General features: G+C 31.1%; 5 protein-coding genes across 7 annotated transcripts; 1 reads left to right on the top strand and 4 right to left on the bottom strand.

Annotated features, from left to right (window-relative positions):
- Positions 1-53: 53 nt before the first annotated feature.
- LOC107010198 (leucine-rich repeat extensin-like protein 3) lies at positions 54-976 on the bottom strand. Its single transcript, XM_015209436.2, has one exon. It carries the CDS (start codon positions 899-901, stop codon positions 461-463), a length of 441 nt encoding a protein of 146 aa, XP_015064922.1. The 5' UTR covers positions 902-976; the 3' UTR covers positions 54-460.
- A 1,142-nt stretch (positions 977-2,118) lies between these two features.
- Positions 2,119-2,817, top strand: LOC107010748. Its single transcript, XM_015210033.2, has 2 exons — positions 2,119-2,380; positions 2,454-2,817. Exons 1-2 carry the CDS (start codon positions 2,322-2,324, stop codon positions 2,623-2,625), a joined length of 231 nt encoding a protein of 76 aa, XP_015065519.1. The 5' UTR covers positions 2,119-2,321; the 3' UTR covers positions 2,626-2,817.
- Positions 2,818-5,434: 2,617 nt separating this feature from the next.
- LOC107009261 (7-deoxyloganetic acid glucosyltransferase-like) lies at positions 5,435-7,811 on the bottom strand. The gene is made up of 2 exons (XM_015208568.2): positions 7,161-7,811; positions 5,435-7,073 (listed from the first exon to the last, which is right to left on the bottom strand). Exons 1-2 carry the CDS (start codon positions 7,630-7,632, stop codon positions 6,112-6,114), a joined length of 1,434 nt encoding a protein of 477 aa, XP_015064054.1. The 5' UTR covers positions 7,633-7,811; the 3' UTR covers positions 5,435-6,111.
- A 1,311-nt stretch (positions 7,812-9,122) lies between these two features.
- LOC107009262 (uncharacterized protein At1g66480-like) lies at positions 9,123-10,006 on the bottom strand. The gene has a single exon (XM_015208569.2). The coding sequence runs from the start codon at positions 9,889-9,891 to the stop codon at positions 9,391-9,393; it is 501 nt and encodes a 166-aa protein (XP_015064055.1). The 5' UTR covers positions 9,892-10,006; the 3' UTR covers positions 9,123-9,390.
- A 1,901-nt stretch (positions 10,007-11,907) lies between these two features.
- Positions 11,908-14,573, bottom strand: LOC107008655 (7-deoxyloganetic acid glucosyltransferase-like). 3 transcript variants are annotated; one of them, XM_015207782.2, is made up of 3 exons: positions 13,939-14,573; positions 12,791-13,748; positions 11,908-12,706 (listed from the first exon to the last, which is right to left on the bottom strand). In XM_015207782.2, exons 1-2 carry the CDS (start codon positions 14,444-14,446, stop codon positions 12,796-12,798), a joined length of 1,461 nt encoding a protein of 486 aa, XP_015063268.1. In that variant the 5' UTR covers positions 14,447-14,573; the 3' UTR covers positions 11,908-12,706; positions 12,791-12,795. The 3 variants fall into 3 exon arrangements, with proteins under 3 accessions (XP_015063268.1, XP_015063267.1, XP_015063266.1); XM_015207781.2 differs by having other exon boundaries at positions 11,908-12,387; XM_015207780.2 differs by having other exon boundaries at positions 11,910-13,748.
- Positions 14,574-18,451: the final 3,878 nt, after the last annotated feature.

Genomic DNA, 18,451 nt, shown 5'->3' with positions numbered 1-18,451 from the left:
CTCCAGAAGTTTGGTCAGTTGTGCGCGGATTGATATATGAATCCCCATTGATATATATGTTTATACTTATATGCATTTATAGATGTAGCAGCCAGTGCAATCATGAAATACTTAAATGTGAGGCAAAAAGGAAAAAGGGGGAGGGAGGCTGTGTTTGGCAATACTTGACTAGATCTTCTCTCCAGAACCATTTGTTAAGGCTTTCTGGTTTTTGGTGAGTAGGAACAATTTTTTAGTAGGAGAAAAACTCAGAAAAAAAGGAGACGCTTTTTTCTTTCAAGTTTCTCCTCCAAAAATAGTTAAAAGAGAATCAGAGTACTTGCCACCTGTACTGTTGCCCTCAGATGTACCCAGCAAGAGTTATATTTGTACTACTACATGGCGCTAGCTGCACATGAACTTCCTTGGTCCCAAATACTAAAAAATATTGAATATGAAATCGTGCCACCTTTGTTTGGTGTCACCAGGTAAGGAGAAGTGTCAATAGTAGCAATAACTTGCTCTTCATATGCTTGCTTGTCACATAATGAGTTGCAGCAGAAGAGTAATCAGACTGTGGTGGTGGTGGTGGATTCTTGTAGTAAAATGGGAGGTAAGGTAAAATTGGATTAGGAGGTGGAGGACCATACACGTACATCGGTGGAGGTAAAAAGTCTCCACCTGGTGGCAAATAATACCCCACTGGTGGTAGCTGTGGTGAAGATGGAGGCGGTGGGCAGTCGGTAGGGGTAGGTGGAGGAAGGCAAGAATAGGGACATCCATTTGGTGGTGGTGGAGAAGCATAGAGAAGAGCTTGATTAGAAGTTGTTACTTCAGACACTTGAGCATTTCCAGAAGAACTGAAAGCTAATATTGTTAGGAGGATTAAAGCTGGAGGAAAAAAACAGAATTTTGTGGCCATTGTGTTATCAGAAATGGAGAACACTCTGGTACATATAAAGGATCCATCCAAGTTGATGGTGGCCTCTCTAATGGAATATTAAGATGGTACCCTTTTTTGTTAGAATTATTGTTGGAAACTTTGAATAATCCATTAGTTCTGAAGCATATTAAGTAAGCTATAATACCCATTGACCGCAAATTTTATTTTATTTTTACTCTATCAGGTTAATTATTTATATCGTATTAACAGTAATAATAAGTTGTACTTACACTTTAGAATCTATTCTATTCTGAAGTCTAAAAAAATTATTTTTTTTGTTATTTAAATAATATATTGAACCATGAAAAATAATATGTAGCGTTATATTTGAAATCTTCTAAGTACCATGAAATATAAATAACCTATACATTTATATTGATGACTTTATATTTTTATAAAAAACGAAGGAATAACATATAAAGTTCATGAGCATCCATGTAGCTTGGGTGCATGTGGCTGAAAAGTGTGTGTGTATTTGGAATCCAAGGCTACAATAATTGTATGGTTTATTAGTTCATTTTGAGAAAGGGCATTCTTAAGATGTTAATAGGTATTTGTTCCATGCAAATTAGTTTTGATTAATCTTGTTAAAGAAGTAATTATTGACTCAATCCGTTATCACTTGAAATCACAAAACTCCCTTAATCAAGTTGCCAGGAGATTACTCTTCTAAGTTCACAGAGAATCGAATCTAGCTTTATACGTGCCTTTAGGTGAAAGGTCAAATTCCATATATAAAGTAGCTACAAATTATACTTCTATTATTTTACAGTACTACTCCCTGTATCCAATAATATTTAAGACTTTAAGGTATCAAATTCAAAACTTTTTGCCTTTGAGTCAAACTCGTTTCATCAAACTTGTCTATTACGAATTACCTTCATTTTGATTTAACATATACTGTTTTTGTAAATCACCAAAATATTAAATTTTCTCATAGGTTATTCTTCTTTGATATGTCTACTTTCATAGGCTTTCCCCAGTTAATCATTAAATTTATGACTATGTGTACCGCGGAGTGAAAAAACAAAAACGAAATTAAAAGGAAGAAAAATAAAAAAACTTGGTAATGATAATATTGTTATATTTGACGTTGGACACGTGTCGGAAGAGTACAGTTAATTAACAGGTGTCTTCTGCCTCCACCTTCAGAAACCAACACGTGTCCAATTCCATATTTAAATAATCATCATCAACAAGCAGCACCGCCATTATCCATAGTTTCAGCTTAGCGATACAAATCCTATTAATACCCGCAATCCTGTTCTTCAAATTTTGTATCAATGCTCCTTTTAGTAAAATTTGTGTGTAACATTGCAAAAATTGCAGCCTTGTTGTTCTTCCTTTTTGCTCAAGCTGGTCCTCTGACTGTCTACTTAGCCAATTAAGAAAATACTGTATGGGTTTCGTTGGAGTTCCCATCTGCGTACAGTGTGGCAATGCTAGCAATCCTTGTCGGTTAGTACTACTACTATTAATTTTGAGTTTCGACTATAATTATTATTAATAATATATAAAAAAATATATGTAGGTGCAAGGTGGTGGGGCCAACACTTGGTTTCTTGGCATTTGCTGCGGCAGCAATTGTAGAATGGCCGGTCGGTGCACTTGTTTATGTGTTCCGTCACTCCAAGGGACGTCGGATAATGGGTCATCCAGCCACTGTCATTTATCCTTCAGTCACCAACTCCATTCCTATTTAATTTACTTTTGTTTTTCTTATTTTCAACTTTCAATGGTGTTACTATAAATGTATGTTAGTAGTTTTAATTACCTTACTCTATATATATATATATAAATAAAATATTATGTGCTTTGTTTGTAACACGATGATGATGTATGATGCTTTTGTAATGCACTATGATATATAAGCAAGCATATGTTTCTCTTGTGTATTTGTATTTGGTTAAATTCTTTAGATCGTAATGGCACATTAACGATGTCGATTTCGTGGGGGGTCATTTGGTAGGACTGATTAGAAATTGTATTTGCCATCAACTATGCTCTTTAAATTAATCGCGAAGGGCCTAAAATATTTGTATATTTGTCAACCATGTGAATTGGTGCAAAATTATTTTTTTCTTTTCATCTTCTAACAATGTCATAGCAGGATAGAAAGAATTGAAAGATCGAACCATAGAATGGGTGTTAGTAAACTAGATCGATTTGTTATATGCAATTTATGTTGGACATATATAGTAATGAACACAACGTTGCACACGACATGGTCATTGGCAATTTTGTCATTCAAAGTTCTTTTCTTTATTTTTCATTCAAATTTTGGGTGGTCAAAATTTTACTTTGAACCTAAAAATGTTTCTAGTGTTTGTTTTTATTCAGAGACTACTCAAGTCAGTGAGTCAAGTCAACCTTGACGTGTTTTAACACTCTTAACTCACGTCAACTCTACATCCATTCATTTTGAAGATCATCAGTCCAGTCATAGTCAATTTTCAGCCACCTTCCTTACGCAATGACCAATTTGGCCTGTTTTATAATAGAGAAACAATGACTTAAACATTTTGCTGGAAATTACTTTGTCGAGGTGAAAAGGCTCAAGAGATATCCAACAAGAGATATCCAACAATTCCTTTAATACACCGCGTCATGCAAAGGCTAATAATTATAGAATTTTAGTAACTATAAAATGGCGCTAAAATTTAATATGATTTGATCAATTAGCTTAAAGATGTTATCGAATTACGATACGAAAAAAAAGAAAGGATGAGTGTATGTTCAAAACTTCTCCTCCAAGAAAATAATGGGTATGAAAAGACCATTTTCTATGAATTAAAAATAAAACGAAACTATAGTTAAATTTAACTGAGGCAGGAAATACAGGCAAATGTTAACAATATTTTACCTTGAAGGAATTTCCTAAATGTTCAACAAGTAAAAGTATTGACTTCTGACTTTTCTATGTAATAGTAGGAAACAAGTGGTTCTACTCTTACCTACTTAAGTAGTATAAAGCCATAACACTAGGAAGCAATCATCCATAGCAAACTTCAATTTTCTTTCCTTTGATTGTTCCTCTCATTTACTTTTCTTTTTGATAATTTTGCTAGCAATAATCTTGGTTGAAATATCCATGATGGCCTTTTTATGTGGAGGTGGCTTTCAAAAGAGAGAAAAGAAGAAGAGGCAGAGTGTGCAATTGGGGGGTAAAAAGCCAGTAGAAAGGCTAGAGAGCAGCATAAGTAGTAAAGCTCTATTGATGGTAAAAATGATATCTTGGAGGAAAAAAGTGGAACATGATGATGATGACGATGATGATGACTATCAAGTTAATTGGGAAGACGAAAACGCGCTATGGAAGAGGACTATTATCAAAGGAGAAAAGTGTCGTCCTTTGGATTTTTCTGGCAAAATTTCATATGATGCTAATGGCAATCTTGTGCTCGATTGATCAATTTTTCAGTACTTCTGCTTTTCTTTTTACTCTGTTTCTTCTTTCTCTGGATATGTTGGGATTTAAAAGAACTCAAATAATATATGTATATACAGAATAATTTACAGTTGCAGGGTTTTGGCATTTTTCATCAATTTCAGTTCATTTGATGTAATATTATTACAGAGAGTTTAGAAGTGCTGCTCCTGAAAATAAACTTATTGAAAGCATGAAATTTATTTAGTTTTTTCTTAATAATCTCTCGTATACACATAAATGAACCTTTAATTCTTAGCTGAATCTCAAAAGCTAACTCAAAAAGAATAAAATCGCTTAAGAGTATCATATCAGAAACCAACAACTCATTCTCTCAACCATGTGAGACTGAACATAAAGTTTTCATTATTATTTTCTTAGAGGAAAATTGAAAACTTAGTTGTTTCCTTATCTTGGAGTAAACAACTAACTGAGGGAGATGTGAAAATCCCTACATGTTTCATCTGAGGGGGATAGCCCAACTTTCTGGCCACTCCAGCAAACAATTTGTTAAAGCCTCACTACCTTTGTATGCCCACCAAAATCTTATCTTCTAATTCATTTTCAATCCTACCTTTAACACAGTGCACAAAGTTTTTAACAAAAGATTAAGACACTCCTCTAATTTTTTTTCTACATTTCTTTCTTTTTAACACCTCCGTAAGAGTTTCCCACATTTTGCTCATGTGATGACTCGAACTCACAACTTCAGTGTTGGGAGGTTAGTAAATTCACTTTTGAATAGTATAAGTGTGTAATAGGTCACTATGATAGTTTAAGCGTGTAATTGACTTTTCGATACAAGTTCAAAGGGAAATTTATGTCTCTTCCCCTGTATGAACAATCCTCTTGTCTCCATTTTACTGCTGGTGTTTGATTGAAAAGGAATTTCACAAAATTTTAAAAAATAATTTGTTTGGTATGAAAGAAAATGTTTTCCTTATTTATTGGAGCTAAGTCTTTTTTTTTGAAATTTGGGTAAAATAAGTTGATTTGAAAAACATTTTTCATAACATTTAATTTTTAAACCAACCAAACATGACAAAATTAAAAAAATGTTTTCTTTTACTGCCAAAAAGTGAAACTAAGAAAATCAATGGTGCTTATAACAATATCACCAGCAAATCAACAGATAGAGCAGAAATTTTTGTAAAACTCTGTATATATGCAATTGTAGAAACTAAATTTGACCCTATAGCAAACCAATTAAGCAAAAAAACTGTCATGACTGGTATTGGGCATACAAAGATCCATAATTTTCTCAGCCACCTCTGTTTCATCTCTGCTTTCTACAAACAACTTTTGTAACACCTTTAGGCAGCTTCATCTTCAGCTAAACTACAGCTCTATTACTCGGCTTCGAAGTTGACAAATCCAAAGCCGATCTTCAGCTCAACATAAGGCATTCCAGACGGTCCTGTGCGTTCATATGAACAGCAGAATTCACCCTTTGTACTACTAATTTCTTCTCTAGGAAACAGAGGTCGATAGCCTTAAGGGCTGATAGTTTAGGATTGTGGCTCTAATCATTTTTTCGAGGCATAAGTTTATATTTCTGTATCATAATTCTTTAAAGATTATATCTGACATGACTTCAATTTTTAGAAAGTGACCTATTTAAAAGGCAAAACATACAATTTTATACGCTAACATTGCGCGACCCCATGGTATCGCGGGCTTTTTCTTATCTAGTGTACTTGTATGAATAACTTGTAGTATCCAATAAAAGAACAAGAAATGATACAATCAATGATTGGTAGCATTACCCTGTGTATCTTATGCAGTTAGGATTGATATCCTTGTCTCTTCTTCCTAACTTTTTAATGTCATTGACGAGAGATTCAAAAGCATTGTATGATGAACCTCCTTCTCCAACACTAATTTTTGCCAACATAGATAACTTGTCAACTGATTTCTTCAACTTATCCTTATTTGTTACCATCAAGTCTTTCACTGCCTTCTCAATAATGTATCTGTCACAAATATCTTTCATGTCCAACCCAATTTTCCACACTTCACCCACAAATCTACTAGTGACTCGCTGGTCCACATAAACAGCCCAGCAGATCATGGGTTTTCTTTCAACAATACTTTCCATAGTCGAGTTCCATCCACTGTGAGTTAAAAATCCACCGATAGCTGGGTGGGATAGTACTTTCTCTTGTGGAGCCCAACTCACTATGTAAGCTCTTTCTTCGGAACCATCCGTTAGCTCCTTAACAAATTGGTGGCTAAACTTCTCTTCCCTCAATAAGTCGGACCTCATGACCCACAAAAATCTGATTCCGCTATTTACTAATCCATGCCAAAACTCCAACATTTCCTCCTTTGTCAAAGTTGCAAGACTTCCAAAACTTACATAGATTACTGATTCTACGGGCTGTGCATCAAGCCATTGAATCGAACTGTCATCTTCTTCCCGCAAACTATTCGAAGAGGACATTGATTTATCAGAAAGCCTAGTTTTGAGTTGCAATTGTAGCGGTCCAACCGCATATGTTTGTGGACAATGAGTGCGAATGTTAGAGAGTAACGAACCGTCTAAATCTTCAAATGTATTTAATATGAGTCCATGGGATCGAGGTATACTTTGGATTTCCTTGAGAGCAAGTTGACAATAGAGGTCCGTTGCACAATTGGTAAGACGATAGAATGGAAAATCTCGACGCCGTAGAAGATCTTCCATGCCAGGTACATTTTCTATCAACACGTCCAAATCATTTCCTTAACAACATAAGTAAAATTTTTTACTTGTTAGATTAGATGGCCATAAATCACTAATACTTATACAATAACAAAAATGAAAAGTACCTTTGAAGGGAATATCTCCAGATTGAATGAGTTTTGGGAAACAGAGATAAACCCATAGACAACAAGGACTAATAGTATCAAATGAAATAACAGAAACTCCAACCTCATTACAAATATCCACTGCATAATAAAATAATCCATCAGGTATAACACACGTGACACCGGATTCTGTTACTATTTCTCTAAGAAAAGGCTCTGCCACAGCTTGCAAGGAAGTAATAAGGTCTCCAAACAGTATAGACGACCGGGGATGATCGTCGGGAAGACCATCGGAAATAGTCCGGAATTGAAATTTAGGATACTGCCTGAATCTGGATTCGACGTCGGTGTGACGGTAGAGAAGCTGTTGATTGTGATTCGTGTTGAGGAAAGTAACTTGTAAACCGGCAAGGCAAAAAAGCTCGGCAAGTTGAAGCATGGAATTGATAGGGCTTTGAATTGGAAGGGGAAAGAGGAGCACATGAGGACACATTTTTGCTTCTTCTACTGTTCTTGTTGGGAATGGGAGATAAGATATATGTATATATATAGCTGCTCCATTGCTTTTATTACTGATAAGTTTTTAAAGAATGACGAGAGAAAAAGATTTGTCAAAGATACTCAGCCTAGGATTCCATTAATAAATGGAGTTGTTGTAGTTTTCCTTGTTTCTAGTTCAATTTATTAATGTTTGATAAATATATCTTGAATCATGATACTAATACGTCAATAACCACTCTTTAAGATGGTGTATATTTTTATGTCAGTTTTATTGAATTGTGTATACCTCAGGGCTAACGGATAGACACGCTAAATTTATTTTTATTTTTATTCAAAAATTTTTAAAAATCCTTTCATTTTCAATATTCTCGAACAAATATGATGACATTTAAAATAAAAATAAAAAACAAGCTATCCCTTTATCTCCATTCAAACATAAACCCAAAACCTATTAAATTAAACAAAGAAAAAAAAGTTTATTTAATTCATCTCCATTTACGGTCATTCTACAAATTTAAAAAAAAATACAGTACCATGTGTTTTCAATTAAAAACAAGAAATTAGATTTTAATTTTTGGTTCATATCAATTAGTTGTTGAAATAGATTGAAAATTCTATAATCTTTTACGAACAAAGCTTCAAGCTTTCAATTGAATTTGAGTTGAACAAAAACTTTCAAAGATTATTTGTTGTCAAAAAAGAGGTTGAAATTATACTACAATCATTGACGGATAAAACTTTAAATTTTACAATAAATCCGCCTTTGAATCAAAAATATCGAGCTCAAATAAATTAGTTACGAAAAAGAATTTGCTTTGAAGATTAATTGCAATCAATATAGCTGAAAACAGTAGGTAGGATAGGGATCGGGAAGTACAATTTGTTTAGGAGAAGGCAGATAAAGGTTGAAACTGAAGCATGGGTTTAAAATTGAAAAAGGGGTGGGTGGGGTCTTTAGTTTCGGGTAAAAGATAAATAAAATCAAATAAATTATTTGATTATAAAAGATATAAACAATCTTAAAATATAACACATATCTGTTGAAGTTAAAAATATATTCCTTCTTTTTTCTGTTCAATCAATTTACTTTCAATTCTTTTCTAAGGTTAATGACCATGAAGTTCTATCTACTTACGCATGAAAAATAAGTACATTTTTTAGTTTAACTATACAAAATTAATCGAAGTACTCCAGTCAGGGATTTATTTACTTCTTTTGATATTAATGCAATCTAGACAACGATTTTTTTTTCTGGTTACAGAATCTAGTATATAAATAAAAAAGGACCTTGTAATTATACCAAATATAGTAGTTTTAATTTTTTTAATTAAATAGATTCTTACAATAACAATATCAAATTCAATATAATCTCGCCAGACTTATATTCCCGTTGAATAACGGCCAACTCGAAGGACAAAATTAACGTAGTGGAATCAAATAAATTTGGAGGGAGAGAAAAAAACAAAATAGAAGTGGGATGGATAAGAGCTACAAGAATATTTGTCATACTTAGACGAATGGTCACAAATGATCTCAGATCCTTAGCTAAACCACTAATCAATCCATTAACACACAAAAAAACAATAAGGTAAAATGAATACTAATTATAACAATACGAACAGCAAATAAACAGAAACCAAGCAGAAATTTCTATAAAACTATATATTCAATTCTTGAAACTAGATTTTGAGCCTATTGTTTATAGCAATTCACGACCAAACAAAAAAAAAGATGCAAAACAAAGTAAATTTTAGGAATTGTGCATACAAAGATCCATAATTTTCTCAGCAACCTCTGTTTCATCTCTGCTTTCTTCAATCAACTTTTGTACGACACTTCTAGGCAGCTTCATCTTCAGCTGAACAACAGCTCCATTACTCGGCTTCGAAATCGACAAATCTGAAGCCGATCTCCGGCTTAACATAAGGCACTCCAGCCGATCTTGTGCGTTCATATGAACATCAGATTTCACCCTTCTTGTAACCTTATTATTACTAGTAATAATTTCTTCTTTAGGAAACAGAGGCAATTCTACGAGAAAATATATTTTGGTCGGCTTCAGCTCTTGTTCTGGCTCTAATGGCTTAGCTCTAATCCCAAATTTCTTCACTGCTTCTGATTCCAATAAAACATGACCTGGGTAATCTTTAACTACCTCTAACGTTGTTATTGGTGTCTTCAGTTTAAGGATTTCGCCGTTAATCTTCATTACCTTTGTCTTCTTCGTAGTTCCTCCTATGTTGTTACCCATTTTTTTTTTCTTCAAGAGAATCTTGATATTTTTATTTTTTTTTGTACTATGGTTCCTCCACTTATATTTTGGTGTAATTATATGGACAAGGAACTAACTTTTTTGTTAGTGCGTGTGCGTGTAAATATGTGGAAATGTACTAGAAAAGCTTTTATTTAGTGGCCTATTCTAGTGTATAATTAACCGGTTAAACCGAATTTCAAAAATATTAAATTTTGAAAATTGTAATTCTAAAAATAATTACTTATATTTACATTTGGGTATGTTATTTGATATAGTTAATGGTAACAACTCAAAAGGTGTAACCAAAAAATGTTTAAGATTTTAAAATAAATGTATAAAAAGTAATATTGAATTGTATAAGTGGTCTAATTTCTACAAAAAAGATATTCAACTGATCAGTTCTTCATTCCTAAAATTGAACCTATCAATACGAATATGGACCCACCATGAATTATTTAAGGTTTTCACTAAATCCATGATATGATTTTTCTAATAAAGGGATCATTTGATATGAATCAACTTCTTTCAAAATTATAATTTTTGAATTAATTTATCTCGCATGATTATGGCGCTATAAATTTAATCCTAAAATATTTTATTTACCAAACGATTGGTATTTTACTGTCTGTGTGATGATTGTACCTTACTATGGGAAGATAAATATTTTTGTATAAGACGAAGTGGGAAAGAAGCTATTCAATTCCATCACGACAAAATTCTATCTGGCTCTGATTAGAAAGCAAGAAAAGAAATGAGACACGATTTTTTGTTGTAAAATATTTGACATATTGGAGGGGCAATGGGGAGTTGAGTTTTCTTTAATTTGTGATAATCTAAGGCTAGTGGGACTAAGCTTTTTTGGCGTGGTATGATTATGATTTTATGGGAAGACTTAATATTATATGTTATAGAATTTTAAATCTAATTTAGTTTACTTGTAAAATTGGCAACTGTATATAGTAAACAGAAGTAAATAACATGTTATATACTCAATGTTTAAATAAATTGTTTGTATATATAACTTAAGTATAAACGGCCTTACGTTAAAGATTGTCATAAAGTCCCAACCAAATTGCTTATCTGGATGTCGACAGCAGAGCCTTTCTAAATTCAAAGTCGTAATCCTCAATTTTGTGTGTTGATTAAGGAAATGTTTGCTTCTGTCACAAAGAATTTAAAATTTAATATGTTGTTTGTTCATAGAAAAAGTCCAAGGAGGATAAGATTTTTCAGTTACACTTGCAATTGCTATTTAAATGGAAGTATCAATCGATGTTACTTATACGGTGAGGCCAAAGGAGAAAAAAAGCAAAACAAACTTTTCACAATTATTTACTGTGTTTAGTGACGAAGTCAACAATTTCGTTAAAAGTGTTCAAAATTCGATATTTTATAATAATATATCTCGACTTTGACTAAGATAACTCTCTAAATAAGGCGAATGGGCATATGTCCAACTCCGTTTTATTAATCTATACTATAAAAAGGTGTTAATACGATCTTATAATTAGTCTAAAGATATGGTCTGACGTTTGTGGTGATGCTTGCAAAATTCTTATATGTTTGAGTATTCAAGATCTTCTTGAAACATTTTAAGTCCTTTTCATGTTTTGAAGTCTAGCTAATGCTCCTTTTTATTTCATATAATTCTCTTTTTAAAGAATAATAAGTTTGCGAATATCTCAATTAATTTTTCATTTTTAAGTCTTAAATTAAGTGATTACGAATTGATTAGAATATCCTGGAGCATATTCAAAGATCCACATTTTATTAATGCTTAGCTGAGGGTTATAAATGATATTCATGTCATGATTTAAAGAAATGAGGTTAAACGTAAGTGATAAATCTCACTCTGTACATGGTAAGGAGAAAGGGCATGAACATCTGGAGGTATATACTAGATTTGTTGTCAATGACAACCAAACATTCCCAAAAAACTACATGCATGCTCACAATGTCTAGATATCAAAATAAATAGGAGAGCTAAGCTAATTTCTCAAACATTTGGTCATGAATGAATAGAAAAGCATCAATTTACGTTGTTGAATAATAGAAATTTTAAGGTATGCTATATACAACAAAAACTTTTTCCTCTCTGCTAAGTTTCTGCAATTTTATGTCTGGGAACTTTACTAAACATTCAGCAGCAGGAATTGTAAGGCATAAATCAAAGCTAGAAGTGCTATAAGGAGCAAAACATAAAAGAACAACTACAATGAATATCAAGTGGTGGATTTTCTTTTAAAGAAGGCTAAGCCACATGGAAAACGCAGTATCTATCCTCTGGAGGCGGGGTGGCCTTCATAAACAGTGTGTTAGAGCTATTCCAAAGTCCAAAGCACAGCGATGTCTTAATATTTGAAGTTCCAGCAAAAGTGAGACACCAGACAAGAAGCAGTCTCAGCAAGTTGCCACGGAGTTGAAGTTGTGCAAGAACAGCCAACAACAGGATAATGGGACTAGTTTCAAACAATCACACCCCATGGAATGAGTCTATTGAAACAAGAATAGGAAAGGGTGAGAGGTATCCTCCCAAACGTGCATTTAAAGTTGCAACATACTAGTTTATACAAGGTGTATTTGCATCACTATCATAACAGGGAAAGGAGAAAGACAATGAAGAGACTGACTGCCTAGTCCTTCTATCAGATTCTAATGTAACATACTAGTTTCTACTTGAGCATGAAAAACTATATCAGACATGACTTCAATTTTTAAAGAGGAACCTATTTGAAAGGCAAAAAAATACAATTTTATACACTAACATTGAGCTCGACCCATGCTAACGCAGGCTTTATCTCATCTAGTGTACCTGTATGAATAACTTGCAGTATCCGGTAAAAGAACAAGAAAAAAATATAATCTTTGACTACAAAATAATGATTGGTAGTATTACCCTGTTTATCTTATGCAGTTAGGGTTGATATCCTTGTCTCTTCTGCCTAACTTTTTAATGTCATCGACGAGATATTCAAAAGCATTGTACGATGAACCTCCTTCTCCAACACTAATTTCTGCCAACATAGATAACTTGTCAACTGATTTCTTCAATTTCTCCTTATTTGTTACCATTAAATCTTTCACCACCTTCTCAATATTGTCTCTGTCACAAATATCTTTCATGTCCAACCCAATTTTCCACACCTCACTCACAAATCTACTTGTGACTCGTTGGTCCACGTAAACAGCCCAACAGATCATGGGCTTTCTTTCAACAATACTTTCCATAGTCGAGTTCCATCCACTGTGAGTTAAAAATCCACCGATAGCTGGGTGGGATAGTACTTTCTCTTGTGGAGCCCAACTCACAATGTAAGCTCTTTCTTCGCAACCATCCGTTAGCTCCTTAACAAATTGGTGGCTAAACTCTTCTTCCCTCAATAAGTCGGACCTCATGACCCACAAAAATCTGATTCCGCTATTTACTAGTCCATGCCAAAACTCCAACATTTCCTCCTTTGTCAAAGTTGCAAGACTTCCAAAACTTACATAGATTACTGATTCTATGGGCTGTGCATCAAGCCATTGAATTGAACTGTGATCTTCTTCCCACAAACTATTTGAAGAGGACATTGTTTTATCAGCAAGCCTAGTTTTGAGTTGCAAGTGTAGCGGCCCAACCGCATACGTTTGTGGACAATGAGAGCGAATGTTAGAGAGTAATGGACCGTCCAAATCTTCAAATGTATTTAATATGAGTCCATGGGATCGAGGTATACTTTGGATTTCCTTGAGAGCAAGTTGGCAATAGAGGTCCGTTGCACAATTCGTGAGGCGATAGAATGGAAAATCTCGACGCCGTAGAAGATCTTCCATGCCAGGTACATTTTCTATCAACATGTCCAAATCATTTCCTTTAACAACATAGGTAAATTTTTGCTTGTTAGATGATTAACATAACTCCAAATAAAATATCAAAAATTCATCTGTAAAATGAAATTGTTTCATCTTCTTTTTTCTACTTGGATGAAGCTATACTAGATGGAAAAATTGATTTGGGCAGAGAAGATGAATGCTAAATTTTTTTCCAAAAATGAAAAGTACCTTTAAAGGGAATATCTCCCGTTTGAATGAGTTTGGGGAAACAGAGATAAACCCAGAGGCAACAAGGACTAATAGTATCAAAGGAAATAACAGAAACTCCAACCTCATTACAAATATCCACTGCATAATAAAATAATCCATCAGGTATCACACACGTGACACCGGATTCTGTTACTATTTCTCTAAGGGAAGGCTCTGCCACAGCTTGCAAGGAATTAATAAGGTCTTCAAACATAGGAAAGGAGCGGGGATGATCGTCGGGAAGACCATCGGAAATAGTCCGGAATTGAAATTTAGGATATTGCCTGAATCTGGATTCGACGTTGGTGTGACGGTAGAGAAGCTGTTGATTGTGATTCGTATTGAGGAAAGTAACTTGTAAACCTGCAAGGCAAAAAAGCTCGGCAAGTTGAAGCATGGAGTTGATAGGGCTTTGTATTGGAAGAGGGAAGAGAAGTACATGAGGAGGGCACATTTTTGCTTGAATTTTTGTGTTGTGATGCTCCATTACTTCTAGTGGGAGATAAGATAGACAGATTTGCTTCTTTTACTACGAATAATAACTTCTTTTATCAATGACGACACAAAAAAGATTTCTCAAAGATACTCACCCAATAGATGGACCTTCTTTCTACTTCAATTCATTAATGCCACTTACCTTTACCTTTTTTTTCTTTTAAACCAAGAAAAAGAATGGGGCATTTCGAGAAATACTTACTTTTTAGTACCTTTTACTTTTCATGTTACCTTTTTTTTCTTTTTTCGTTTCAACTGTGTGAGGAGACTGTAACGGGTTGGTTGGGATTTAGGGTTACGCTGAGATTCGGATCACTTTAATGGAGAAGAAATGTATCCTCTCGATTCAAGGAAAGTAAAATGTACACTTTACTGATGGAGTACTAGTGAATCTAGAATCTTCGTTTAAATTTAATATATTGACATTTTAATAAACTTTTTAATATAAATTGAATGGAAAAATCTGTTGGCCAGAAATTTTGACCATAATTTGGCCAGAATGGTAAAAAGACCGGTTCACACTGTAAATAAGTTTTTTTTTTTTGGATATTTTTATCCTTTTAATTTAAAATTAAATATAATCTTGGAGGAACCCACTCTTGGATCTCTATATTCTTCTATCATATTTCCAACATATTAATAACAATTAACTGCATCAATTATTGAAAATTCCATAGTCAATTATGTACTATGGAATCCCTATGTACTACAAATTCTATCAAAGAGCACATTGATCATTAAGTAGATTGGATGACCCATAAAAAAATGATTTTTAATTATATTTTAAAAATAACAATTATGACATCAATAGTAAAAAAATATTTTTTGAATCACATTATATTCTTGTTGGTTGTATCATAATAAAAAAAATCACTTAACTAGTATTACAACAGATTGTAGTCAAAATATTTGTGTTAACTGAATTTACTTAACATTAATTTATTTTATTCAAACATAATAATTAAAAAAATACATAATTAGAATTTGAAGGTCATTTTAGTAATAAATATACGTAATGATTCAAAATTTATCAAAACGACGTAATATAGGGATAAAATATGTATGATTAATAATATTAATATTTTGTTCTTTTTGGTTCGACATATATGAACTATACACACGATTTCTATAATTGTCGATATTTACCGGATCTAATGTATTTTGAGTTGTCATTATCTCAACATTTTATAAATTATATTTAAAAATTATTTAAATATATAATTTAATTTTATTTAAATATAATAATTAAAAAGTTTACATAATTGGAGGTCATTTTAGTAATAAATATAAGTAATGATTTACAATTTATCAAATCTATGTAATATAGAAGGTAAGTCTTGTTTGATTAATACTATTAATGATCAATACTATAAATATCTGACTCTCTTTGGTTCGACATGTATGAGCTATATGCATGATTTCTATAATTATTGACAATTAACAGGTCTAATGTGTTTTGAGCTGCCATTATCCTAATATTTTATAAATTTATTAATTTTCCGATGATAATGACAACACAAATTTATTAAACATGGACTAAATCAAAGTTTCATCACATATATATTTTTCTTTATTGGTATTATTTGTTGTTTTGTTAAATGATATGTTAAAATATTAAGTATACGTAGTTGTAGAAGAAAAAAATATATATATATATATATATATTCTCTCAAATTAATATTTTTTTGAAACTGATTAAGAATTTTTAAATTAAGTAATTTTATCGTATTTATTTTATGAATAAATTTTAGTTATCTATTTAAATAATTATTTAAATTCGATTTTTAATAATTTTTCTAATTCAATTTTAAAATGCTTTTTAAAATGTAATGTGAAATAATTCAATAATAACAGTCAAATATCAAAATACTTTAATAAGTAGATATCGACATAGTAAAGAAATATTACAAATTATATGGTTCATAAGTGTGGATCTTAATTCACCACAAATCAAGATAGTTACGCGGTAATGTTATAGTTTTGATAATTGTTAGTTATTATATTTTAAAAAATTAAACTTCATATTTAAATATTATATTTTAAAAAAAATCACGTATTTAAAACTACATATTTAAAAAATTAACCTACATATTTAATTATTATGTTTTAAAAAATTAAATTACATAGTTCTATAATGTGTTAATTTTTATCAATTCTAAAGTATTTTAAATTTTGATTATTGTTATTGAAATATTTTTCGAATTATATTTAAAAACATATATATATTATTAACATGAATTTTAATTGTGTACTTCGGTAAAAAATTATATATTAAATGAATAATTTTTTAAACATGTATATCCTAATGGGAAAATCATTTTGGCCATAAAAATTTATGTGTTTTTTATGGCATAGTTATAAATGTCTTATCATCAATTATTTTTAGAAAAATCTAATTACGAAAATAATATTATTTTTCTCTTGAAAAACATCCATTATATTATAGACTAATCTATTTAGTTGATTATATTTAAAGAAAAATTCAACTATTTGTTTTTGAATCTACGCTTAACAAAATAATTAAGTATAATCTTAAGTAGAGAAGATAGTCATTTTTACTTATTATTAATGAGAAATTTAATTGTTTTATTTGATAAAGATATTTATTTTAAACCAAAACTAATTTTTCGAAAGTATGCATATGAACATCTTTTTAAGGTACAATTCAAAAATACTTTTTTAACTAAAACGTGTAATTTTTTATTAACTGAACAATATTTATTTTTAAAAATAAATAGAATGAACCATACACATACACAAAAAGATATTTTTCTTATTAATTGAACAAAATATTTAGATAATGATAAATAAATAAATCCACAAATAGATGTTTAAGACTGAAATTAATCATTGAAATAAAAATATTTTTTTAAAAATTACATGTGAGAAGTATCAAATTCATTACTGAACGTTAGCGTTATGCCATATTTTCACTATAAAATATCAAAAAAAATTATAACACGAAAATTATTTCTTATTTTTAATACATAAAATTCATCTAATTATTAAATTTCTCCCAGAAAACTTGTCTTTCCATATTTATCACATTAGAGTACAAACTTTATTAAAAAAGATTTGTATTATCATGAGAAATATTTTATTTATTTTCAAAGACGATTATGAGATATAATATTCAAATGAGTATAGTCGTGAAGAAAAAAATAATCAAACCATATTATTTTAAATTTAGTATGATAGTGCATTAAATATACTATAAAGAAATTAAAACAAAGAAAACAAATGTGATATTATTCCCCAAAAAAAATTGTAGTATGAAGTTAGATATTGTATATATTTTTTTGTGTGTTCGATTTTAGAATTGAATGGTTTGTATACAATAGAAATAAGTAAATGTTATTTTGCAAGTTCAAAATTAGAAAATTATTGATAAAATGTATCCAAATACATCTTGTAGAATTATAATTTGTATCATTGATTTTATATATAATGGAAAAGAAAGGAGAAAGGATGACAAAAAAGATGAAGAAAAAGGAACAAAGAAAGAGAAAATTAGGAAGAATTAAAAGAAAGTGAAGTTAGATTGTAATGGGTCTCACATCATAAAATTCATGAAATAATTTTCTTCACACAATTAATATTAATTCTAATTCGTTAAATATAAAATTGTTGTCCACACGTATTTCTAGAAGTCTAAGAAATAGTAGTAATAAAGACTTGATTTACTTTGAATAAGAAAAAGGTTAAATTAGTCTTTTCTGACCAAATTCTGGCAAAAAAATTCTAGCCATTTAGCACTTCCATAAATAGAATATACTATTTGAAGTTTTGAACAAATGTATCCAAACCTTATTTATTTGGCAAAAACTTCATAGTTGCATAATTGTCTATTTAAAAAAAAATCATTTCTTATAAAGATGATTTTTAAACAATGTAAAAATTCATATTGAGACAAATTATATGAGTTGTTTGACCAAATATCAAAAATAATTTATTTTGAAATTAACGCAAAAAAATCCAAAAATAATATAGTAACTTT

The sequence above is a fragment of the Solanum pennellii genome, chromosome 2, assembly GCF_001406875.1.
Source record: "Solanum pennellii chromosome 2, SPENNV200".
In the NCBI taxonomy this organism is placed as follows: domain Eukaryota; kingdom Viridiplantae; phylum Streptophyta; class Magnoliopsida; order Solanales; family Solanaceae; genus Solanum; species Solanum pennellii.
This window is presented reverse-complemented; position numbering and strand designations above follow the sequence as displayed.